Source organism: Festucalex cinctus, chromosome 16 (assembly GCF_051991245.1).
Source record: "Festucalex cinctus isolate MCC-2025b chromosome 16, RoL_Fcin_1.0, whole genome shotgun sequence".
NCBI classification, from domain to species: Eukaryota; Metazoa; Chordata; class Actinopteri; order Syngnathiformes; family Syngnathidae; genus Festucalex; species Festucalex cinctus.
Window position 1 is genome coordinate 13,995,412 of NC_135426.1, and position 27,622 is coordinate 14,023,033.

The 27,622-nt window shown below is 41.1% G+C and overlaps 1 protein-coding gene across 6 annotated transcripts in view; it reads left to right on the forward strand.

The window, feature by feature from the left end:
- Nucleotides 1-27,622, forward strand: part of LOC144003105 (neurexin-2-like) — a 392,228-nt gene that overhangs the window by 237,868 nt on the left and 126,738 nt on the right. For all 6 annotated transcript variants that reach the window (XM_077498936.1, XM_077498934.1, XM_077498935.1 and 3 more), the window contains 2 exons: nucleotides 5,640-5,813; nucleotides 9,057-9,176. In XM_077498936.1, coding sequence (XP_077355062.1) covers nucleotides 5,640-5,813; nucleotides 9,057-9,176 — 294 coding nt within the window. The remainder of the gene's footprint in view (nucleotides 1-5,639; nucleotides 5,814-9,056; nucleotides 9,177-27,622) is intronic.

Genomic DNA, 27,622 nt, shown 5'->3' on the forward strand with positions numbered 1-27,622 from the left:
TGTCTCAACTCCAGCCTGGTGTAATCGGAGTCTTGGCGGGTGGCGGGGAGACGATGCGAGAAATGTTAACTTCGCGTTCACGTGCCACCGTCAAGTTCAATTTGGTCACTGATGGGTGTTCTTATCAATTATGCTTTGATTGGCCTTCGTCGTGTTCATAATCAAGCAAATTTGACAATGAGTGCTATTTCACATATGATGTCATTTTTCATCCTACTGTGACAAACACATTTTTTTAGTGCACTCGTGACAAAAGTCAATTACGGTCTACTTTATATCTACTGGGGGAGCTTTAGCGCTAATGAGCCGTGATAGTGGATATAAAACTGGTAGGAAAAGAATCAAGTAAAGGAAAGAGTGATGTATGGAGATGTACGACGACAAGGTCAACTATGACAATAGGAAAAGACAGGGCAATAGGAAAGACAGGTCAAAGGAAGCAACGCACACGCAACCAAAAGCACACCAAGGCACATACACAACAAAAGATTTGAAGTTATTTAAAAGCAAAACAAAGAAATAAAAAGTAGCTTTTTGAAATTCCTGAAGACCGTACTGTATTATTTTAAAAATGATTAACACACATTAATCAAAGGAATGGGGGAACATTTTTAACCTTTATTTAAAAGCATTCCTACTTAATTAACTTTGTCAACCTATTCCAATCGCATGCAGCATCACAGCTAAATGCTGCTTCACCAGGTTTGTTTTGAAACCAAGCTCATATTAATTGACAGACAAAAAACAAATGGCAGTTTCACTGTATTTTTTGTTAGTTTTATAAACATAAAATGTAGTTATATTTTTCTCAGTTTTTTTATTTAGATAATAAAACAATTTTATTTTTAGTTATTTTTTATTTTGTCTTCATTAACAGGAATAACCTTGATAGAGGGAGCGATGAAAGTGTGCAATGATGCTGCACCTTTTTACTTTTTAGAACCCCTGAAAGACTCGCTGAAAAGTTCTAATAAAATACCTCCATGTATATTTTTTATATTACTGTATTTGTTTTTTTTGTTTTTTTTCTTCTGTCTGCATATACACTCCCCCCCTGCGGAACTGAGGCGAAGCTTGAACAGTTTTAACACAACAGCCCGCAGGGGGTTTTGGCTCTATGAAGACGCTGAATGGTCGGAAATAAAATATATATATATTTTTTTAAATGAATAGTGTTTGTGTGTATGGAGAAATAAATTCAGTCTTGGCTACAAAATATCGTGACACCAGCTGAGGACACAATCTGGAACCAGAGCCACACTCCACTTTGAATAAATGGATGCTTACAAAACACACTGCGCCATTATTATTCCAGCCACTTGATTGACAAATACCAAAATAAGTGCCATGGCACATGTCACATGGCCGCACTGCCTAGTATAAAGCTCATGGTGATAACTAATTTTATTTCCTCACCACATATTTCAACCCTTTTGACTATCTTGACAAGGAAGAGATTCATCATTATTTTGCACTAACTTGAAGAATCCACTGAAAGATTAAACTGCTTCCTGCTCAATGAACGCCAACTACCAAACTGATCAATAGCTATTAGGAGCCAATCTAATTTCCACTCTCTATTCTGCTCATTTTGTGGGCAGTAAAGTGTGCATGTTAAATACTTGATACCAATTAGTCACCCAATCCTCCGGAATGCAGTAATGCAAAATGAGCACTGTGGTTGTGGTATCACGCATTTGCCGCACAGCGTTCTGTTGCAATTGAGTTATTGGTTTCTTTGTACAGTCGAAAATGCATCAAGACCATTGTTAACTTCATGAGTGCAGAAAAAAAAATCTCTATCATTTGCAAATAATATAGGACATCTCGTGTTTAATACTGCAGCAAGATTATTCATATATATAAGAAACAAAAATGGGCCTAAAATGGAACCTTGTGGTACCCCACATTTTGTCCATATGCTTCCCAGACTCTATATCTCATTTTATACTGACATATTGCAATCTATTATGTAAATCATTAACTCATTCACTCCCAGCCATTTTCACAGAAGCGGTCCCCTTCGCTCCCAGCTGTTTTACTGGATTTTGACTGATTTTGCAAGGCCCACAGAAAATTGTGTTCTATTTCTATAAAATCATGGAACCTACCAAAAGAAAGATTAAAGTCTCTTCTTTCATCAGGGAAAAAAAAAGTATGTTTCTATCTGTTTTGCAGCAATTAGCATTAGAAGAGAGCTAAGTTTAATCAGTTTTCCCAAATCTATTTAAAATTGTAAGTAATTGAGCTTTTTTTCTACATGGCCCTGGTTGATCTCCTTTGCTCTGCTGCCACCTGCTGGCCGTTTGTGTAATAACTACCATTTCTGCAACCGTTCTTTGCAGTTGAGAGGTTGCATCAAAGCCTTCTGTATGCTCTAGCATAAAAAAAAAAAAAAAAAAAATAACGTATAAATACGTCTTTGGGACACTTAGAACATAAAAAAAACTTATTTATACGTTATTGGGAGTAAATGAGTTAATAAGCCACTACAGAGCATGGCTATGAAATCTATATGATTTTTGTCAGTAAAATTTAAAAAAAGTAAATCTTTTAGTCCTTTAAGGATGCAAATGTCCAAATTGTGGATATGGAGGACTAGATGTCAAATTAGGAAAGAGGAGAAGGTTTGAAGCATCACTTGTTGTCTGTAAGACTGAAGGTCAAACGTCTTCAACAAGCAAGAGCAAATGCTTTGATTCAACATTACTGGATCGACCTGGATGTCTGAGAATCTACATGGAAATCCCATTTACAGATCAATGGTATCTTAGAGAGGTCATCACTTGGCTGCCACTGAACTAAAAAAAGTTCGGTGGACAAAATGAGCGCCTCTTTAAGTTGCGATAAACAAGACGTGCCTCCCAAAACTCTTGATTTCAGGCCTCCATAAATGTTATGTCAGCACGGTACCGCACGTTCTGCTGTCAGGGGCCTGTTTGAGCTCAGCATCTTAGCATCCCCGACTCCCTCCGCTGGCCCATGAGAGGTCATTACGGTAACCATGGAGACGCGGAGGTGTTCGGTCTCTGGTGATGTCTGCACGGCTATAATTGCTCGTGCCTTTTGGATCGCGCCGTGCTGTTCTGCAGCACAAGCATTCATCACTGCTCGGACAGCAGAGTCAGACGAGGACACTCGGGAAAGTGGTTACTCATCACTGTAAGACAGTATGTACTGTGGAGCAGGAAGTTGGTCTGGTCAGGTGAAATATCACAAGTTTGCCAAAGCATGCAAATTACCTTAAACCACTCAGGGTTTCGGCAGAGGTCAAGACACACACCTGACTCAAACGATTCGTGATGATACGCCCTGCTTGGCCATCATTGGCTGCAGGTGATCATGCTAACTTGCTTGGTCTATCTGAGCTGCAGGAAATTTGGTGCACTCAGTAGTCAACTTAGGACTGTTGTGATCGTGATTTCTTTATTAATGTAATATGTCGAGCACAAAAAGAAAGTGGTCAGACATATAATATGCAATATGAATTCACATGTATAACAGAATATATGGTGTTCCACAGGGTTCAATTCTGGGGCCTCTGCTATTTGCATTACCTCCTACAACAGGGGTGTCCAAACTTTTTCATTTGAGGGCCACATGCAGAAAATCAGAAGGATGCAAGGGCCACATAATTTTATGAAGAGAAATTGTGTTTAGTCCTAAAAATTGTACAAATAATTTATTTGTGCTTTTGCATATTTAGAAAAATCCTACAGTATATAAGCCAATTTATTTGTAATATGGCAGTAGGGTTATTATAGTTTTGGAATTTTTCATTTTAGTTAGTTTTTATTAGTTTTCAGGGTGGTTCTGTTAATTTTTATTAGTTTAGTTCTTTAAAAAAATGCTTAGTTTTAGTTTAGTTTGTTAGTTTCAGTATTAGTATTAGTTTGTTTTGTTTTTTTAATGTGTATTACTTGTGCACAATATTTAAAAAACACCATGAGCGCAACATCATATGAAGGTGCTTTTCTGTTGGCTGCTGCTAGATGACGTCACTTCTGTGTGACATACTTTCAAAAGTCATTATTCCGGTTTATATTAAAATAAATCTACTAAAAATCACATTTAAAATCATCCCCAAAGGCTCATGCATTAAATTAATTACCAAAGACGAAAACGAAGGACATGTTTGCTATAATTATAGTTAGTTTTAGTTAGTTTTGTAAACATAACATGTAGTTTCAGCTAGTTTTCGTTTTTTTAAAAAGCATTTTCATTTTTATTTTATTTCGGTAACAATATTGTTTTTTGAATTGTAGTTTTATTTTTTTCATTAGTTTTAGTTAGCTAAAATAACATTTAATGGCACCAGTTTTTCGATACCCTCCCTTCTTACTTTGACCTTCTCCAAACATTTTTGTTTTGTTTATTTTATTTGAACTGAATCAAATGCCATTTTTAGCACATGTCGCGGGCCACTGAAGAATGGACGGCGGGCCGCAAATGGCCCCCGGGCTGTAGTTTGGACACCACTGTCCTACAAGGTTAAGAACCGAACCACTGCCTTAAACTTGTGCTCCAGGATGTTGTAGAGCCGCAAAGACACGATTGGTTCATTTATTATCATAGAAGGTCCTTGACCAAAGTGAAAAGTGCTTTCCCTTCTGAAAAAAATGCGGTGGAATACATTTACCATAAAAAAAAAAAATCCTTTGCACAATTCATAATAAAGAGCAAAACAGCTTAGCAAAGTCATTTTTGCAGTGCACACGACGCCACGCAATCCCTCTTTCCGCAGCGGTGCAGTCAACCGGCGGCGTCTCAAACAAAGCGCGCCATTTGCTCTTTGGAGATTAACTCCATACAGATAATTTCATATTTGCTAAATGGTTCTCCCAGCTGCGAGTTCACCGCATCACTCTGTCAGACTAATGAATTCATTATATTGATTGTAAGGCCCAGGCGGGGAAACATGAAGTGTCAAGTCCTCATTAATTCTGGAGAGAAGTTTGCAAACATCATTGACTTATTCCATTACACAAAGTCCACGTATAATTGACCTTTTGGCTCATTGCTTCCAAGAGGCAAGTTGAAAGTTTGGCGCACAGCTTTGTGGCACTATAAAATTTTGGAAGGTTTAGCCAAATTTACATATACATGAATTATGACTATCTAAGTTCTAGTTTCTACTAAAACATTTTGCTCAGGAGCATCTTATATATGGAAAAAGTTTGAAAATGTGTCATTCACTGAAGGTGCGCCTTAGCGAGTCTGAAACAAGTCACTTTGAGGTCAGAGGTAAAAAATAAATAAATAAATAAATACTCTGAAAAACAGAAGTACAGCACAGCCTGTTTTTTGAAGTATTTATTTATTTTTACATATATATATTTTCCCCCTTTTTCTGATTTTTTTTTCTGTTTTTGAGTATTTTTTCCTCCTGTTTTTTTGAATATTTTTGATGACAAAAAAATTTTCAGAAAACAGAAAACCCTCACCTACTAAAAAGACTCCCCCCAAAAAATTAATCAGAAAAACGTGAGGATTTTTTTCCCCAAGTAAATGCAATACGCTTCCATAGTTTTATGTTTAGTTGGAAGAAAAAAAATAATATCAACGGGGTGTGTGAAAAGTGTGAAAAACTCGTAAGTGCACTTGTTATGCATGTTGATGTAATATGCTGTGTTTTGCAGGAGAGCTGTACATCGGTGGCGTGATAAAGAACATGTACAGTAATCTGCCCAAGCTCATTGCGTCCCGGGACGGATACCAGGGCTGCCTGGCCTCAGTCGACTTGAACGGGAGACTCCCTGACATGATTGCAGATGCCCTCCACAGGGTGGGCCAGGTGGACCGAGGCTGCGATGGTAAGTGGGTTGCCTTTGCATAAATAAGAGGCAACATGCGTAATTTGATTTGTTTGAAATCACCACCCCTGTTATTAAATTCAAGTAAATGTTTTTATTTTCCCTGCCCTAGCCGTATCCCCCGAGTCTGGCATCAGCGTACGCTTGTGTGGATGTTATTTACTGATATACACCAGTGGCCACGCCCATGCTCTCACAACCCCCGGGCAGCCTTTGCAGTCTAAGCCCCTGTCATCTGTAAATCCTCTCTATTGCACCATAAAACCTGCATGAGCGAAGAATCTTTCAGTGTAGCTAATCTCAGCGATGCCCCCGCCCTCCTCGCCGCGTGCCTCATTAATCTTGCATTTCCTGCGTGTTTACCTCTGCTTTTGCTCATACTTTCCCCGCCGCAGTCTCCAGCCGCATGCGCCCGTAGAGTCAGGCCGGTTAAATCCGGGATATATCACTGGATTTTGGCAATAGCGCCCCGCGCTCCTCCCCCCCATTCCTCATCCTTTATCCCTCCACCGCATCTCAACGGTGAGCTGAGCGTCAAAGAGCACAAGCTTGATTTCCCCCAGGGCCACACTGGCTGACACAATGAGGCCCTGATCCAACTTTTTTGTTGGTACTTCTGCCAGACAGACTTATTACCTGCCTACAGGTATACAACGCATTTACCTGACTTCATACACAGTTAAACACGCTATGAAGACGTCACGCTAACTCCCATCAGCGCCGAAATGCTAATATTAGCATACGTTCGGATGTGCCAGAGCGGTGAGCCGCTGTACTCCAATGAGCTCGGTCCTGAACGGCCTTTGGCGAGATTCTAGATTTGTGCAGTCCGTCTCTGCGAAGCGAGTCCGGCTCCAACCGCACGGCGCCTTGATGAAGATAACAGATCTCTTACTTTACGACCGTTTGCGCCTCTGCAAACACCGTTGTCCTCTTTTGACTTTGTTTCCTTACCAGCCAAAAGAAGAACGAAAAAGATGGGGCTCTCTTTTGTGCACGTAAACCTGTAGAACTTTTTCCATTTCCCTTGAAATGTTCTTTGGCAGCAAGTCTTTTCCCAAGTGGGGTTCTAAATCAAGGTTTTTCTGTCCCTGATTCAGTGCTACTTTATTAGCTGCCTTGCAAAGTAAATAGATGTCAAAACACATTTAAGACCAAGATGGCAACTACATGACTCTGCGTTCACAATTAACTGGGTTTTATCGGAGTCATAATTTTCAGCCCTCTATCTTTTATCAGGACAGCCATATTTATTTATGTTTATTCTGGGTTCTTTTTCATCAACACTTCCACCGTGTTGTGCTCAGCTTAGGAATGTGGACTGACTGTGACTTTTCAGGCAGCTGATCAATAGTCAACCCTCCATTATTTAATATGACACAATGTTTAATTAACTCCCTAAGGGAACCTTTTATTAGCGTGCCGGGTAATTAGCCTGCTCCAACAGCAACACAGTTTGAAAAAATAAACAAATTGCCTTTAAGTATTATCTAGCATAAACACATCTCCTGCATCATGTATTGATTTATTTTAACAGAATAATCTCTTCACAGGAAGATATCTGCTCTTCTTGTTAGCTAATTAGTCTGGCATTGAAGCATGTGCGTACATGCGTGCGTGTTTGTTTTATGCACGACAATACCAACAAGCAAGTGGCTATTTTTTTAGGAAGAAAAAAATAAATAAAAAATAAGTCTTCTTGTTGTGAGCCAAGATTGTGATGTGGAAAAGTGAGAAAAAGTGTTCCCTGGGTGAATTTGTTTTGAATTGGAACCTAAGTGGCCGCTTTAGAGCGCCTCGTTGTCAGCCATGAGTGTGAGCATGTCATATAGCGAGCAGCTGGATGAGCGTGGTAAAATATTATTTAAAAGTCTAATGTTACGGCTAGCATGTGGACGGGAGCTTCACGCTAGCGTGGTTGCTTTAGAGCGCCTCGTTGTCGCAACATGGAAAAGCCATGCAATGGCCCGAGAAGATATATCAGAGCCATCAGAGGTTTTAAGAAGATATGCAGTATATTTGCGGCTGTAGCATGTCGTTAAACTTTTTTTATAACCGATATTTGGAGCCGATATACATTTGCAGTGAAAATAGCGTCAAAATTATAAAACTAAAACTCTCAAGCATGTTTGTTCAAACAACTTTTCAAATTTTCAACATGTTGATGGTTTTTCTTTGAATTTTGAACATATACAGTAGATTAGGGGTGTTAAAAAATCGATTCGGCGATATATCGCGATACTACATCGCGCGATTCTCGAATCGATTCAATAATCGGCAGAATCGATTTTTTTTTTTTTTTTTTTTTTTTTTTTTTTTTTTTTTTTTTTTTTTTTTAGGATTCACACCTTGAGCATGGAAGAATGTTATATGAACGGCACATTAAGCCTTAATATTTTTATTTTAATGCTGTTCAAACATGAAACAGATTACAACCTCTATAAGACTGAAATTTCAGATAAATAAATAATACATTTTCATATAAATCTTACACTCTACAAGCTTACTGATTAGTATTTTCTAAATATGAATGAAAAAAAATCGCAACAATCGACTTATAAATTCGTATCGGGATTAATCGGTATCGAATCGTGACCATTCGTATCGGGATTAATCGGTATCGAATCGAATCGTGACCTGTGAATCGTGATACGAATCGAATCGTCAGGTACTAGGCAATTCACACCCCTACAGTAGATGTTTGCTTAAAAATTCTAACACAAAGTTCAGGGAGTTTCCAGGGTCTTAAGATAAATGAAAAAACAAAAAAAATAGTTTCCAAAATTTAAACAAAGATGAAATGTTAAACTATTTCTTAGTTTTGTTTTAATTTCTAACCAATCCACAAAGTTAGGTCATTACCAGTGTCAGCAGCATATATTTTAAAGTTAAATGAAAATTTAAATATACATAATGTACTTTAATGTGAAGTTAACCTGGGTTTAAATTGATCTCTTAAGCTGAAAGAAAGAAAAAGAAAAACTGAACATGTTTAACATTTATTTCCCGCAAGAAAAACTGGCTGCAAACATCTTTACATCCTTTTCCAAAGCTTGATGGAAACCCAAAATTCACAAGCATTCGCCGCTCAGTAACCATCTTTATCGGCCTTCAGATTTGGCAGATGCCAATATTCGCCAAAATTTCAAATAGCCAGTAATCGATCTATCCCTGGTTAAATCATAACGAGCTGTCCTATGAGTAATATTCTCACCTTCACACCTGAAACTCCTCCCTCTTTAGGACCAAGTACCACCTGTACGGAGGACTCCTGCTACCATCAAGGGGTTTGTCTCCAGCAGTGGGAGGGCTACACCTGCGACTGCACCATGACGTCCTATGGAGGCTCATTTTGCAACGACCGTGAGTCTCTTAAGTTTTTCAGTGTGTGTGTGTGCACGTAAATGCCCCACAGGCAATTTATGCTACCAGTGGTGCGAGGCTGGGTTCTGATGAACATCCATAGGAGAATGTTTAAGTTGTGATTTATCGCTTGACTGGTTTAAGAACTAGTGAAATAGAATCATGCTGGCCACCCAGGTAAGTTGCATCATTCCTTAACTCATTTACTCCCAATAACGTATAAATACGTTTTTTTTAATGTTCTAAGTGTCCCAAAGACATATTTCTACGTTTTTTTTTGTTTTTTTTTATGCTAGAGCATACAGAAGGCTTTGATGCAGCCTCTCAACTGCAAAGAACGGTTGCAGAAATGGTAATTACACAAACGGCCAGCAGGTGGCAGCAGAGCAAAGGAGATCAACCAGGGCCATCTAGAAAAAAAGCTCAATTACTTACAATTTTAAATAGATTTGTGAAAACTGATGAAACTTAGCTCTCTTCTAATGCTAATTGCCGCAAAACGGAAACAGATAGAAACATACTTTCTTTTTCCTGATGAAAGAAGAGACTAAACTTTCTTTTGATAGGTTCCATGCTTTTATAGCAATAGAACACAATATTCTGTGGGCCTTGCAAAATCAGTCAAAATCCAGTAAAACAGCCGGGAGCGAACGGGACTGCTTCTGTGAAAATGGCCGGGAGTGAATGAGTTAAGATGAGAAAAAGCACACATACAACTTTTCATTTATGTTTATCGGGGTACACGTTTTCCTCCCTTGTGAAGTCTTTTGGCGCCCTTGCCAGTTTGGATCCCTCACTACCATATTTCATCCACTTGACCCCAAATGCAGCTGGGTTAATCCATCGCCTTGTTCTCTTTATTGCCGGCCCTTTCTTCTTGCCGGCCTTCTTTACTTTCCCCGCCAAATGATTGGCCTTTTCTCCTTGGCGTCAGCTGACTCATGACAAATTGCGTCTGAGTCGGACAGCTCTCGGGGATTCGTCCTTCTCTGGAAACCAAGGTAGGGTATTCGATGTGGTGGCATTTGTGTGTGCGCAAATCAAAATGGTTCTGCGTCATCTTGGTGTTACGTTGGGAATATTTTGGAGCTCAATCACCTCTTCTATTTTTTTGTCCTATTTGTCTCTTAAAGAAACACTTATTTGCACTCCGGTATTCCACCTTAAATCATATTTCTGTTTGTGTTACTGCGGGCAAACACAGCAGCTGTGCTTTATGACTTAATAAACACTGTTGGTTGCACGCCGAGCTTGTGGTTGCTCATGAGCAGAGAAGCAGGGCTGCCCAAATAAATCACAGAACCTTCCTGCGAAACTAACGGGATACGAGGCGTTCTGTTGCAGCTTCCAGTTGTCCAAAATAATAAGTGGTGGGTTGAAAACTTAGTCCCTGAAAAGTCCAAATAAATATGTCTTTTAAACTTGACACATACCTCAGAGAAGACTCCTGTTAACTCAAAACTCAATAACATTTTTAACTGAGCCTTGTATGTAGAGAGACGGACAGACAGACACAGACTTGACAGGTCGGTTTTTATGTGCATGTGTGCCTTCTCAAAGCCACTTTAACTCATTTGCTCATAAAAAAAAACATACAAATACATTCTGTTTTAAATATTACCAGTATCCCAAAGACGTATTTATGTGTTTTTATGCTCGAGCATACAGAAGGCTTTGATGCAGCCTCTGAACTGAACGGTTGAACCAATGGTAGTTATTACAAAAACGGCCAGCAGGTGGCAACAGAGTATAAGGGATCGATCAGGGCCGTGTTGCAAACAAGTTGTTTTAAACAGATTTGTGAATAATGATGAAACTTTGCTATATTCTAACGCCAATTGGTGAAAAACATTAAAAAAAATACTCTTTTTTTTTTCCTGATGAATGAAGAGACTCTAATCTTTCTTTTGGTAGGTTCCATGTTTTTATTGCAATAGAACACAATATTCTGTGGGCCTTACAAGAACAGTCAAAATCCAGTAAAACAGCCGGGAGCGAAGGGGGGTTGTGCTTCAATGAATATGGCTAAGAATGAATTACTTAACTCATTCACTCCCAGCCATTTTCACAGAAGCAATCCCGTTCGCTCCCGGCTGTTTTACTGGATTTTGACTGTTCTTGCAAGGCCCACAGAATATTGTGTTCAATTGCTATAAAAGCATGGAACCTACCAAAAGAAAGATTAAAGTCTCTTCTTTCATCAGGAAAAAAAGTATGTTTCTATCTGTTTCCGTTTTGCTGCAATTAGCATTAGAAGAGAGCTAAGTTTCATCAGTTTTCACAAATCTATTTAAAATTGAAAGTAATTGAGCTTTTTTTCTACATGGCCCTGGTTGATCTCCTTTGCTCTGCTGCCACCTGCTGGCCGTTTGTGTAATAACTACCATTTCTGCAACCGTTCTTTGCAGTTGAGAGGTTGCATCAAAGCCTTCTGTATGCTTTAGCATAAAAAAACAAAAAAAACGTATAAATACGTCTTTGGGACACTTAGAACATTAAAAAAAATGTATTTAAACGTTATTGGGAGTAAATGAGTTAAATGGAAATGGTGCACATACAGTACGTTTACCTTTGTTTCCCTTTCTTGCTCTCCTGTGAGCCAGAGGAAGCAGAGGGAGATGCTGGCCTCTCGGGAAGGCTGAAAGTGAGCGAGGGAGGGAAAGGCACAGGGAAAGCCGATTTGGGCAATTCTTCCTTTTTCTTTTAAGCCGTTGGAGTCTGCCAGGCATGTGCGCATTTACAGTCAAGCCAGCTGCTGGCCATGCTAATTGAGTGTATTTATAACCGCTCTTCATCATGCCCTCACTGATTAGGGTAACGCACACACTATACAGTAGGCCAGCCACAATATTTTGCACATCCATTCAGAGAAGCAAAGCTGTAACACTCTCAAGCCAGATCATTCAATTGGTAAAATAAACCAAATGTGTCGTGTTGGCAAGTTTCACTTGAGTGATACTCCCTCCTGCCTCCTCGTCTTGCCTCTCCCCACCATTTGCCAGGCGGCCCTGCAATTATCGGCCACCTCGTTAGCCGAACCCGGTGTGAATGAACGCATAATTGCCTGGCATGCTTTTATCATTCGCACGCCGACAAGCCTGGCAGAGACGAACGCACACTTGAAGGAGGTCGCAGCTATCTTGCCATTTGCAGACGCTTGAGCAAATGCATGGGCAAGTCTATGAAAGGAAAAGGCATGTTGGCTTCCCCCAAAAATCAACGCACTGGATGTTAAAAGTCAACATGTCAAGAGCTGGCGAGGATTGGTTGACAGTGAATGTCTGCAGGACCGGAAATGGATGCAAAAGAAAGCTCATCCTTTCAGCGTTGCACCATCATTCTTGTATCAAAGACAGACTAGGAATCATTTCGCTCAAACTTTTGCTTTCCTCTTGATGAGTTTCTGCTTCAATGTCGATCCAGCGCAGTGCCTCTACTGCTTTTCTGGGTTTAATTAAAGAACGGGATGGCTTTTAAGCCACAATGTGCATTAAAGGACAACTAACAAGGCTTAGTAATTGCTTTGAGACCACTCAAGACAAATGCAAACATCATCAAAGCCCTCGGCTCCACTTTGGAACGAGAACACGAGGCGTGGAGGAAGAGAGGAGAGGAATAAAAAAAATAATAGAGGTGGAATTATATCTCAGGTGTGTCTTATCAGTAAAATCCTGACTGACACTGTATGACTTCCTCAGATTTGATCCCGTGGGTGCTGATAAAGTAGAGCTTGCTGTTTCCACTTCACCGTGTCCTCTTCTGCCTTCATCTCTGCACTACTCCAATTACTCTCGCTCACAAGGGCTGAAAAGAGCATAAGACAATATGGAGGAATTGTTGGTATTGGGTTATCTTTAGTGTTGTTCCGATACCGTTTTTTGGCCCCTGATACCGATACCCAGCTTTGCAGTATTGGCCGATACCGATACCAGGCCGATACTTAAGGTTTTTTTTCCTCAACATGAAAAAGCTGTCCTGCTATTGGTTCAGAGCATTCAAGGGCCAATAGGATATCTTAGATCGGCATGTAGTGAACATGTCACATACCAGTGAATGTCGTGCACCAGCAAGACAAGATGCTGCATCCAAAATCCTATGTTAGCATTGGACTTAATGGTATCGGCATGTTACTTGTGAGTAGTCACTGATACCGATACCACTGTTTTAATGCAGTATCGGTATCGGAACAACACTAGTTATCTTTTGGAAAAAGTCTGTTATACCTGCACCTATCTTTTATGGGCTAATCCTCACACATTTTGCCCACATTATAATGCTAATTATAGTTTCACGATGGCATGCATCAATTGTGACTCTCCAAAGCAATCCAATCAGCTCCCCTGAGTTTTTAGTTGAAAAATTCACTTAGCAGATACTCGTCCTTCAGTATGTGGCCTTCTGCGTTTTGCAGCAGCCAAAATTGATTGCGTTACCTAGAAACTTGCTGTGGTGGTGGAAATATCCACATATTGACATGTGCCCATTATTTCTTTTAAAAGAGGCCATTAACGCGGAACAATGGGCAATGTAGGCGGATCTTTTTTCTTAAAAAAAAAAAAAAAGTATGAATGCTACTGGCTAATGAACAATTGCTTGGAAGAAATAAGATTGATAATCAATGGTCTATATGGTAGAGATGCACATTTTGAGAGCTCATGTAAATATAACGGCTTTGTTCTCTACAAATAATTCAAAGTAATTATTGGAAGGTGGTCATATTTTAGGCCTGTGAGAAAAGCATTTTCTTATCCATGGAATCACAGCTCTCCCTATATTTCCTGCTTGTTAAAACTATCTTCCGCCCTGTGCCGAGACCAGTAATGGATTTTCCGTAGCATGAGCACAGCGGCGCTGAGGCGGGCGTGAACACGGAGGCCAATGAGGTGATAAATGGTGGCTTTCCAAGAGGGCGATAATCTTTCATTCCCCATCGCAGAGTCGTTCTAATAGATTCCTCTGCCAAAGCCCTGTGTGGAATATCGTACGTCCTTGTGGTGATTTGAGTGTCCTGGGAAGGATTTTATTGGGCTTAAGTCTCCCAGACGGAATTATACAACCTTACCCTCGGCGTAAGTACGTGACACAGTGAACGACTTCGGAGTTGCTGGTTGTCTTCCTCTTCCAATCTCTATCCACCAATCAACTGCTTGTGTCTCGCTCCGCCTCTTCAGTGCTTAGAGATATCGTTCTGATCAGTTTATTTGGTAGCCTTTACCTTTTCTTTTGAACAATTGACATGCTACATGCACCCAAGTATCTGTGGAAAGCGCGTGAGGGGCTAAACAAGGCTCTTTCAAACACTTTCTTCCTCATCCATCATGGGAACGTTCGACTGTAACATAAAAGTCGAGGCAGACTTTTTCCCCCTAAAGCACTTCGACTCTTAACACAACAGGGAGAAGGATTTTCTTTTATATGCTGTATTTTATGACTATATTATATTATGTTTGAGTTCCTTTCCCCATGCACATTTGATTAATTAATTTTGCCAGTCATGTCGCACATCCTTTAGGGGGAATGGGAGTGCTGCAGTCCAAACGCAGATCATCTGATTATGCAGTATTGTACGATAGTCTCCGCATTTGCGCAAATTAGCCTGGCAGAAAGGAAGGAGGATATCTATGGTTAGGTTCATCTGCATGTGCATTTCAAACATTGGAAGCAACATATTTTTTTCAGAGTCAATATTTTTTGGCACATTTGAGACATCGCTTGCCCTCGGCTCGGTGCTGGCGGCGCGGATCGGCGTCCCACCCGGAGACCACGTTTATTTGTGGCGAATGTGTGTGCGTGTTAGGGGTGTTAAAAAAAAATCGATTCGGCAATATATCGCGATATTACATTGCGCAATTCTCGAATCGATTCAATAGGCGGCCAAATCGATTTTTAAATATCCATTTTTTATGGTAAAATATTCATCAAAACGTCTTAGGGTTCACACCTTAAGCATGGAAGAATGTTATATTAATGGAACATTAAGCCTTAATATTTTATTTTAATGCTGTTCAAACATGAAACAGATTACAACCTTTATAAGACTGAAGTTTCAGATGAATAAATAATACATTTTCATACAAATCTTACACTGTAAAAATTTACTGATTAGGATTTTCTAAATTTAAAATACTACTACTACTACTACTACTACTACTACTACTAATAATAATAATAATAATAAATCGCAACAATCAACTTATAAATTCGTATCGGGATTAATCGATATCGAATCGAATCGTGACCTATGAATCGTGATACGAGTCGAATCGTCAGGTACTAGGCAATTCACACCCCTAGTGCGTGTATAAAAAAATAATAATAATACAAATAATTAAAAAAATAAAAAAGTGTGTAATACCGCGAGCACGGACTTTCTGCTGCGTCATGACTGTTTTGATTTTGGATTCCCCACCGGCTTCCTCGCTGGATCACTTTCTGATTGGCCGCACGTCACCGTCAATCGGCTGCGCGGAGCGAAGTCGGTCCAAAACAATCCAACATGTTGGATAACCCCGATTTCAAGTCGGGGGTCCTTCCGAGTGCCGATATCGGGAAGGCAGGATTATCGCTTGCGTCTCGGCGCGTCTTTACGATTGTCGGGAGGGCTAAAATCGGGCCAATTCTGCCGTGTGAACCAGGCTTAAGTATGAAAAAAAAAAAAACACACAAGGACTTTGTCTTCACAGTCGCAACCCATTCTAGAGACACAAAAAATGACAATGACAAAGGGAGACAGAACAGGAAGTCTGGTGGTTCGCTACTTAGCGCCTGAAGTTTCTTAGATAGAAAAAAAGAAACAGTAGAAGAAGGGAGGGAAACAACAAGACCCACTCTGTGCATCAAAAGACTTGCTTAGACTCCTGAAATGTGCATTTAGGTTTTTTTTTAAAAAAAAAAAAAAAAAAAAAAAAAAGGACATACGCGTATGAGTAATCAATATTGCTTCCCCGTTTTCTGTCGTGACTCTCCCGGGAAAGCCGCCAGTATGGACAGCCACACCGCCCTCCGCTTGATCAATAGTCACGTTCTGTCCCTCACTCTTGTTTCCTCACATGCCTTGCCCATATGTTCGCATCGGGTGGCAGGTTTACTTCCATCTCATTAGCTTTTCACTTTTGATCAACATGGAAGGACGAAAGGCGAAAGGGGGCGGTTTGTTTGCTTGTGATGGCATGTTGAGGGTCAGGGGTCCTCGATGCTGTGTCACTTGTGTAGCTCGATTTGTTTTGTTTTGATATGTTTATTTTTGGACTCGAAAAGCCTTTATAGCATGTTTGCACTGTTTGTTCAAAGATGATATTTATCTTTGTTTGATCTAGATTGATTTGAAAATATATTGACATTTTTTGAGGCTCATTTTTACTGGTAGACAGTTGGACTGCAACACGCTGACCTTGTGTGAAGGTCAGTTCAAATTTGATTTGTTTCAAAGGGTAAACTTGTCCTTCTCTTCAATTTAGAATTGTGAGATACACACACACATTTGCCTGTGTTCTGTTTGGTGTGTGTTGGCTTCGTATCGACAGCCGCTGCAGCTCGGATCAATTCGACAATAAAGTTGTAATGAAACAAGGCTGCCTTCATCTCATCTGAGTTGGGTGCAAGTAACTGACTTTTAATTTGAGTCCACCGAAACCATTCCGAGTCCATATTTCCAATCTGGTAGAAAGGCAATAGAAAGGAGGGAAGACGAAAACAATAGACGTCCTTTGGAATGGAACGTCTCCTTCTAGCACCACGCGCTGCCTTTTGAAGTCCTCGCACGCCGGGGATTGTCTGCTGGAGTTTGAAAAAAGATGTGCTAATTGAGCCATTTTGCAAGTAAGGCTAAGATCCGTCGGCTAAAGAATGTTGCGCAACCTCCCGCTTGCCGTTTGTGTAGAAACACTTTTGCGAAGGAAGAAAATGTGGTATGTGTGAAACAAACAAAACAGTGACTCCAGCATTTCCCGGTCCAACCTTGTTTTTCATTAGCCACATTTAGGCCTACAAGGACCAGAGGAAGACAAAAAAAAACATCAAAATGTATTTGCCTGGCCTATATTGCTCTTATAAAATATTGAAACAGTTTTCAGCCCACAGCAGAGTAAAGAGTGTTCATATATTCCACTTCAAGATGAAAGGTGAACCACCTGCATCTACACTCCTCCGTGGACCTCAATCCTGAAAGAGCATGTCGGGTCCAGATACGAGACCAGTGCTTCTTAATCTGGCTTCAGTTAAACCACAGCGGTTTTGGGTGCCAGTCTCAGGGGTTTGATAGAGGTCAAGAGACACACCTGATTCACGACCGATTTGTGCTGCAGGGAATTTGGTGCGCGCAGTAGTCAAAAATCATATTGTTTTCAATAAAGAAGGATTTGCTGTGCATAGGAAACTGGTGGGGTTCAGCACCTCCAACAAGGTTTGACCCTGGAAAACCCTCCTTTTGCTTTGCATGGTTTCAGGAGTTTATTTTGTTAGGTAGTGTGAGTATTTGTTTCATCTCCTCAGCTATATGTCCTTGAAAGAACTCGTGATCCGAATCAGAATAGCTTTATGTCTTCCGGTCAAATCACATAATTAACTCTTTCACTGCCATTGACGGAAAAAGATGTCAAATGATGCATTTTTTTTTTCTGGTCTGGCAATGAATGTGTTAATAAATAACTAAAAAAAAAAAAATCAAAGTGGCCCTTGCAGCTTTCTATTTTTCTGTATGTGGCCTTCAGAGGAAAAAGTTTGGACACCCCTGCTATACATTATATCAACAATTTATAATTTCTTCATTGATTTTTACCATGTTTAAAAAAAATAATGTAGCTTAACAATATTTAAGGGGGCTTCTGTCTGACAAACCCCCCCCCCCCCCCCCCCCCAATAGTCCTAACTACGCCACTGCCCAAATGGATTGCATCACTCTTCGCATCTGTGCATTTGATATAATGAGTTAGTCAGTGCTAAAAGGCTGAGTTTTCTTTTTTCCTTTTCTTTTTTTTTTAACATATTCATTGCCAGACCAGAAAAAAAAATGCCTCATTTGACGTCTTTTTTCCATCAATGGCAGTGAATGAGTTAAGATGGAATTTACGTCCTGCTTAGCCCACAAACCCCGTTTCCACATTTTGCTTTTTGCTTCTCTAATTGTTGAGCCCACTTTGTTGCATGTTTTACTATAGTGTCTAAAAAACATTAAGGACTTCCTAGGAGGCTTTATTTGTGTGTGGCAATCAGTCCTGGAGGCAGTTAAGTGGCAGCGGGATGCCAATGCCTGCCTGGCAAAAATGCAGTAAATTATTAATAATAGGCTTAAAGGGGGAATGTTCGTCATCGGCTTTGTTTGCTGTATAGCTCACACATTTATAAAGAAGAAGGAGGAGAAAATGCTGGGGGGAAATGGAGGAATGAGAGACACAGCCATGGACAGAATGGTCGAGTCAATGTCCAGAGAGTGATGCCAAAGTGAGCAATGGCATAACGGGCGCTCTTTTGAAACACTTTAGAAGCACTTTAATAGCAGAGGCAAAAGAATTGGCCTTGGGAAAAAAAATCCAAGATACAAAAATGTGTTACAGGCTCCAAATGAAGATGTTTTTTTTGCTGAATGCCAATCGCAAAACTTGAAATTGAAAAAGAATCTCAATAAAGATGCATGCTCGTCAATATCATACAAATAAATAAATATGAAAAATAAATAATAGAGCCACAGTGCTTGGCATTCCGTCACTTTATCATTCTGGCTTGTTTCTGTTTCATCTAACAGCAACACTCATGCATCTTTGTGTTCAGACCAAACCAAAATGATGGTGAGGGAGAGTGCCAATGAAAGGAAAAAAAACAGCAAAGAGACAGCGTGTTAAAATGCATGGCCGCCCTTGCCACTTCCCATGAAGCTCACCGCCGAGCAGACTAGATGCTACAGTTCTTAGCATTGCACCTGCAGGACCACGGACGGGTGCCTGAGCATCTCCTCGCTCATGTTTCGGGATCTGTCACTTTTTCCTCATCGTAAAGCTTGAACCTGGCCTCAATCCCTGAGCTAAATCCCGGGCTACCTGCTCCCTGCTCTCCCACCCATACATGCTGTTGTTTTCGTGCCCGGAATCTTAAAGAGGTGGTTTGGGAGCGACACCTCTTTGAGACAAAGCCTGCAGAAGGGACACCAGGGCATTCCGCCTCCACTCCTAGTGATGGCCTGAACAATAATGTGCGACACAGAGCAGGTGGAAGCGTAGCAGAGCGGTGGAGGGGGAAAGGGGGAAATAGACTGTCAATACATGCCCTAACCTCAGAAAATGTCAGACGAGGCAAGCAGATTGAGAAGCGGTTGATGCGCTCTTCACGGTGTCCTGCCTCTGAGATCGATCCAGAATAGCCTTCGGTCATCGCTGCTTCAAAGTCAAGTGTTGCATTTTCAAAATGCAACCTGCCTATTAGAAGCCAACCTTTTTCCTTTTTTTTTTTTTGTCCAATCAGAACCACAAGTGAGTCCGTATAGACATGTTTTGTATTTGTAATGCCGAGTGTAATAATGGCCAAAATCAGCGTCCACTGTGTTATGCGGTTGTCAATACACGCCTAAGGTGGAAGCGATCAATCACTTACATGCACGTGAATTCAATTTCCAGACGTTGCCCGCGTGGACGCACATTCATCTTGATTGCGTGAGAGGAAAGTCGATCGAAAAATGAAAATGACACCGTGGGCGCTGCTCCTTGCTCTCATCTCCAAAGTGGAAAGCAGGAGTGAATACTAACGTCTATGAACGTGGCAACGTGATGCCATTTCAAGTTGGTAAATGAGACAGATAATTACCAATGGATTTTTGCTATTTTTTGCTGATGCAACCAATCAGCTGCTAACCTGATAACATGTTTAGCTGAGCAGCACATTGAGGAAATAAACAAGCTAAAATATCCCCAAACCTCATTTTTGTGCCTTTTTCCTCAGCCGTGATTGAGGGCCGACATTGTTTAGCGGCTTATAGTCACACTCTAATTGCTTTTTGATATGGTTACAAATGTGAAATTACTTTGTCCCATTAAATTAGATAAACAATAAAGAGTGAGGGGCAACAAAAGACTGCTGACAAAACTACAGCAGAAAGGAGTAATTACTGAAGCTTGTCACACTCATTTTAATGTGTCAAGAAGCAAGCGTTTTTGTTTTACCACCTCTGCATTACAATCGTGATCTTAATGCTGCATTTCACGTATTTACTCAACTCTATTAATTAACTGAGCACTTAGAAAAACACGCATAGTTGAAGCCAAGTTGTGTGCATAAAATCGGACAATAATAAATAAGACACAATAACAAATATACTACAAATACTATGCTGCTACTAATAATATAGTAGCAACAACAATAGCAGAAAAAAATTACCCCTTAGTTAACTCATTCACTCCCAGCCATTTTCACAGAAGCAATTCCGTTCGCTCCCGGCCGTTTTACTGGATTTTGACTGATTTTGCAAGGCCCACAGAATATTGTGTTCAATTGCTATAAAAGCATGGAACCTACCAAAAGAAAGATTAAAGTCTTTTCTCTCATCAGAAAAAAAAGTATGTTTCTATCTGTTTCCGTTTTGCAGCAATTAGCATTAGAAGAGAGCTAAGTTTCATCAGTTTTCACAAATCTATTTAAAAGTGTAAGTAATTTAGCTTTTTTTCTAGATGGCTCTGGTTGATCTCCTTTGCTCTGCTGCCACCTGCTGGCCGTTTGTGTAATAACTACCATTTCTGCAACCGTTCTTTGCAGCTGAGAGGCTGCATCAAAGCCTTCTGTATGCTCTAGCACAGGGGTGGCAAACTGCAGTCCTCGAGGGCCGGTGTCCTGCAGGTTTTGCAGATTTCCCTACTCGAAGTGCAGCTGATTCCAATTAACAGGCTCGTTATCAGGTTTCTGTAGAGCTTGCTGATGAGCTGATCATGAATCAGCTGTGTTGAAGAAGGGAAATATCTAAAACCAGCAGGACTGCGGCCCTCGAGGACCGGATCTCGCCACCCCTGCTCTAGCATAAAAAACAAAAAAACGTATAAATACGTCTTTGGGACACAACATTTAAAAAAAAAGGTATTTACACGTTATTGGGAGCAAATGAGTTAACGTTAAAGTTATGTTTTTGTTTTTTGTTTTTTTATATCTGCTACATGATAAGCCATACTTCCCTCCTTGTAAGCGTATCCTGGCATCAAATAAAATGCTAATTACCTCTAACTGCCATTTTATCATTCAAAGAGTCACATGTAATGAGTAATTAGCAGTTAGATAAACTGACAGTTGCTCCCTTGAAGGCTAACTAGGAAGCAACCGGCTCCCTTCTCACACCTCCCTCAGCTGCGTCCCTACAATCCACCCCTCAGGCAACAGCAAGCCAGGCCGTACTAATCACCCCTTCTGATTTGTATCTCGGTCAGGATGGATAGTGATGTGCGTTTATAAGGTGTGGTTGTGACTATTTGATTGGATCTGAGTGGAAGGAGATGGAATTTAAATGTGTCTTCTAAGCTGAAGCTTTGAACTGAGCATACAAGTTATTGCGAGTAAGACACAGTAACTACATCGCCGCTTTTATGTTATTTTTACAAGTCCATGTAATCAGGGCGCTGAAGTTTGTTTCTTTGATTTTTAAGACACTCTGGAGACATTCTGGGAATCATGTTTGCTGGTTGGAAAAAATAAAATGAAAACACGTTGCAGGGTTTGCAAAGATCCCTGCAGAATATGTCCCACTCGGGAGCTCGCATGCGGTTCACAAAAACACATTCATGACTCAAACCCTGGACATGGCAAAATAGCGTTCATAACTGACGGGACCTAATTGTCATATGTTGAAGGATGACGACTCAGAATCAATACCACTGAAGGTGGATCTGTGCTGGTCGAACTTTCTCAGGGCTTTGTATGTTGTGGAGGCGCAGGTAAGGCATTGATTGCATGCCAATTAGGCTGTCAGAGAGTAAACAAGACGAGCGTGAGAGAAGGAGACGCAATGAACGCGAGGGCACTAAACAATTTGTGTGCAGTTGAAGGCAGACATTCCACGTTCCCTCCTGCATTCACGATTCTTCTTCGATTTCGCTCACGGAATACTAATAAAATCTGGGGATGCAATGTGCAACTAAATGGTTTGGTGTCAGGCTTTCATATTCATGGTCTCCATTTTTGTTCTGGTTACCATTTTTCATGTTAGTGGGAAACCATTTCAAGCTTTTGATTAGGTAAAATGTCATCTGCTTGTGTCTGTTTACACCAGGCTTCCCCAATCCTGGTCCTCGAGGCTCGGAGTCATGCAGGTTTTAGATGTTTCAGGATCGTTATCAGGCTTCTGCAGAGCTTGCTGATGAGCTGATTATATCAATCACGTGTGTTCGAGGATGGAAACATTTCAAACCTGCAGGACTCCGACCCGCAAGAACCAGGATTGGGGAATTTAGGGGTCAAATATACATGCATGAGGCCAAAAGCAGTTCCAAGCAAGAAATAGGACTCCGAAGAGCCACCCACATTGTTGTCATCACTCATTTTTTAATCAGACAAACCAACTCGTGTATATACAAAAACATCCGTATTAATATGTTAATGAGATGAGTCATTCCATTGAGGATTACAACTTCTGGTCACAAAGCTCTCTGCTCCCTTCTCTCATTTCCTCTCGTCTGCTTTGGATCAATGGCCTCCCCACCAGCCGAATCTTTACGATCGACTTTCTTTGAGTAACTCAATACTGTTGCACTCAACACAAATAGAGTGGCCTCACACAGCCGTCACATTTACAGTCTCATGTTTCAGGCGTTCACATTATTCTGATCCGCAATTCATGTTTACTCGAGAAACCTTGTCTTGCTTGCCGAGGCCTTTTTCATTTTTAATGCTATGAGATGTTCATGGTAGAAAGCATATGGATAGTTTTCTTATATCTGCCACCATGATGCCAAGACAGGTTGTAAAATGTTGCCAAATACAACATGAAGAGTGACGTTGGCATCAATTACATCCAAAACCAAATGAGTTCTCTTCCCTTCACAGCTCCACTTATTGGTCAAAGCATTTGGAGTATGTCAGTGTGTGGCTCCCACTTGTTTTTGCTTATTCGGCATCCCAGCATGCTCCCGCCCATTTAGGTAGTCGATTTGATGAGGCAACAGGATCTCAGCTTGACAAATAACGGTGAGCCTAACCAAGTGTTCACACCAGGCTGACGTGGCGGTCCTTCAGTTTTCCATATTTGAATTTTGCCGACTAGAAGCACCCCCGAGTCGCCTTAAAAGCCTCGCCTGACAACTCTGTTAAGTATTCAGTGGCCTGTCACAGCCCAACAGGCTCACAGGTTCCAGCTTTAGCCTTGTTCCCCCGTCACTGATATGCTGAGATACAAATGAGGAGTCACTGTTCACTCACAGAAGCCCAGCTCAATCTCCCTTTCCCACGGCTTCCTGTAATGACTTCATTAGTCATATCCAAGGCTCCAGCTCAACTGACTTCGACTTGCCTGGGCCAATCCACGATTATTGCTTTGAACGTGTAGGTTGAGGGCTGAGGTGGCAGTCAATTGGCCCTTTTTTAGTTTTTACTAACAAAAGACTGAATCTACAGTGTAGAGAAAAGAATGGATGTGGATGTTAATTAAGAGAAAAGTTTTTCATTCCTCTTATTTCGTCCTGTGTCCACACTCAATCAATCACGTGACGGGCTGACTGAAGACATCTCTCTCATATTCAGAGTTAAGCTATTCAAAATCCCTCTGCATCTGCCAGAGAGCTTTCCATTTGGATATGTATGGCATTATCACGGAAACTTTTCCGACTTACTTCTACGTGACTAAGGGCATAAATGGAGTCGGATGTCAACATCATAAATCTCTGCCTTAAGCCCAGAAGAGCCTCCAGCTCCAAGAGTACCATCTTGGTTTTTAACACTCCGTGAGGAATCATCTCTTTTGGTGTTGACACTACAATGAACTTGATTGTCAACGCTGATGTCTGCAGTAAGATACAAAAGTATCAGGCCGCTATAATGAAATCGGATGCCTGGCGACCATTATGCAAGCTGTGCACTCAGTTTTTACTTGAACATTCTAATTTCTCTTGCCATCTTCTAATGGCTTCTCAGCACGACTGTTTGTTTGCGATGATTTCCCTCCTCCGACTGTCGCCCTGCCATCACAGGCTAAATAATAAGCGAGACCGTCTCCTTGCGGCTAGCTGGCAAGCTACATCTGTTTTAATGCGGTACTCATGAAATGTCTTCTTGTGCCTCAGCAATCGGTGACCCTCGGAGGACATTGCTCAGCCATTACGCAGGCTGTCGTGGTAGGATTGTCGTAAACGGTGTCTTTGAGATGTGATGATGTTTAGCTGAATGTGCCCTGAAGTGACGTTAAATGGTAATATTGGCTCATTATGCTAGGTTGCAAAACATTGTTCAGTTAAATGATTGTGAAGCAGTGCATGCGCAGGCTTCCTCTGCCCGATGTTGGATGAGAACTGATAAATGGAAGGATAGTTTTCTGTCCATAATTCCATTTACCTTGGCTTTTAGTCCTTTATTCTTCACCAATGAACAACAATAACAAAAAGTAGCTTCTTAGCTTGTTGTTTTTTTTTGGTCAGGATGCCTCACCGCTTGTGTTCCCATCATATGTTTGTCAGTAGTGGAGTCATGCGTGGGATGGGTAATGGGATTTATTTAGATGGTAACAGCTATTCAATCAATGTCAGCACCTGGCTGTCATTGAAGAATTGTCACTCTGAAGTGCTATGAACACTCTCCTCCAAGAGTGATGACAGCTGTGCTCCCGCCTCAGTGTAATGACGCGAGCTTTCTGTTTTGTTTTAGAATACAAATCATCTGTCTGGCTTGCGAAAGCTGTGCTGAGCTTCAGCAGTCGTGTCATTGGAAGGTTGTCTGTTTTATCTTTCTTTTTAGCCAGGGTAGGCCAAAGCAAGCATGGATGAGCAAGTTGGTCAATCCTAAGCACCACTCTTGTTGCCTAGCAACCTCAGCAACTGGCTGTTTGCTTGTGAGAAAAAAGCGAGATACCACATTTTTAAAGGTTTTATATTTGCATAGATTTTTAGACTTTCTTCTAAACCTACTGTGAAATGGTTGAAAGTGTCTTTTTTTTTTTTGAAAGTCAAGTTATGAAGAAGGTATAAAAGATGAAAGGATCCCACTTCCAATGTTAGTTAAACCAACACAAGAGTCCATTTCGTGAAATGAAGTGACACATGTCGCTTCTTTCCCGGTCGGTCAATGCAGAATCCTCCCCAGCAACGGCTACGGGGTCGTGGTCCGCCTCAGCTCTTGTCCCGGTTTGTCAATGCAGAAGCTTTACAGAAACAGCCTCACTTCGATTATCTCGTAAATCCCTCTCAAGCAGTGGAGGAAATAGGAGAGGCGGAAGAAAAACAAGCCAAAATGTAGATGTCAATGTTTGATGACAGGGTGTTGTGAATCAGAGCTTTAGTCCCCGTTGAATCTTAATCTGTCTAAATTGGAGGGGGGTGTGGGAATCACATCATACACCTGACTGGATTTGGCTGTTTTGTAAAGTCAATGATGGAGAATTTGAAAAGTACTTTTGTTGGATACAATTAATTGCTACAGAAATCTCCTTACCATCGCATGACTCACGTTTTTTTTCTTGCTGTTGCCTGTTTCCTTGTTCAACTCTTGTGGCTTTTGAAAGTCTTCAGTTCTTGTAATGATGCAATTGTACCACACTAAGTCTTTTGTACCCCAGCAGCGCAACTCTTTGCCCTCTGCGTCGAGATTGCGAGTTCATAGAATGCCGACCTTTTTTTTTTTCTTTTTTTTTTGAGGCGCTCTCATTAAATGATGGATCTCATAACTGGAATTTGAGAAGTCAAGAGAAGAGAACCGTGACTTGATCTGATTAGGGCATCTGTTCGGGCCTATGGGCAGTTGCTGAAATGAGTGCGTGTCAGTAGAAGTGCTGATACAGTGCAGCTGAAGCCGCGATGAATTGCACTTCCCTCACGCTGGTGTTGAAGCCGATTTTGATACATTTGATTGACCTCTGAGAGTGATGGGATTCTTAGAGCACTATCTTGGATGTTGTGAATTTTAATAATGTCCTCGTGTAACGTAGAAGGCCCGCTCTCACTCCTTGCTCCTTTCATCATCCCATAGATGCTTCCCGTTTCAAAAGCATTCACCCCCTCCCATATTCTTCCTAAGGGGGCTCAAGGAGCTAATGGCTTCACCTCCTCACCATTAATCAATCTCCTATTAGCTAGCCACATGTAATGCGTTGGACTAATGGACAAAGCTTCAATGAGAGGACCCGAGTGCAGATAGAGACAAATGAAGTTGCAGCTTAATGCGTGCGTGCCTTTTGTAACAGTAAAGTGGAATGCAGATCACATCTGCAATCATAGGTGTTAATCACAAACAATCTTTTCTGGCTGAGAGCGGCGGCAAACCTGATTGAATCTCACTGAATAGACTAGCAGACAAAATGCTCCCTGCGTAGTAACCATGGAAACACCACTGTGCACCACTGCCACCATCCTGGCGCGACTGCATTGTCTTCATGTACTGTGGGCACTGGCGTCATATTTGATTTTGTCCTCTCTGGGATTGTGACAAAAGGTCAAATCCTACTTTACAAACCTTGCATTTGCATTTATATAATAATGATGAGATTATTTTGCAAGTATACTGTGTGAGTAGAGTAATATTCAGTATTATATGTAAAGTCTATTTAGAAGTTGGTCATACTAAATTCCCCATGTAAGCTAAAAAGAAAAAAAAAAAAATTGTCCCCCAGCTCCTTGCAAACATTCAGTATGGTCGCAGTCACCTCTTATTGTCTGCACTTGCCCACTCAGCATTCACACAAATGTACCCGCCGCACACAAACTTTTTGCTCGTTACGAGTCGGAGGCGTCCTCCATCCATACGGCAATTATCCGCAAGCAAGCAAAATTGCCGAGCGGAAGAAGGCATGTCGACATAGACAACATCTTGTTCCCGGGTTTGAGTGCAAACCTCTCGGTGACAATTTGGTCTGCCTGCACAATGAGAGAGAAGACACTAACAGGGGCGACTTAATAGGCTGAGAGTGTTTGGCGTGTGGGTGGAAAAGAGGAGGGTTTGCTTTCTGATGTATCACTCTGCCAATAGTCAAGGCCGGTTGGAAGCTTGGTGTCGCGTTACATCGTTTGTTTTTTGAGAAGTCTCTCTCGGCCTGCATTTTTCCATCCAAAAGCCAAGCAATTTTATTTATGTACCCCCTTGATAGAAAATGAGTGACATTTCTCACCTTGAGAGGCCTGATGCACACCCCACTAATGCATTTCCATATTATATGACTCTCAACCATCAGGATTGATGCGCATCCAAGTGAGCACACAAAGATCATCAGGAGCTCGGCATTGCGGCAGTGGGAATCTTTGTAGTTAAAACCAAGTCATTTTCCATCGCGTCGGCTTTTCCCATCA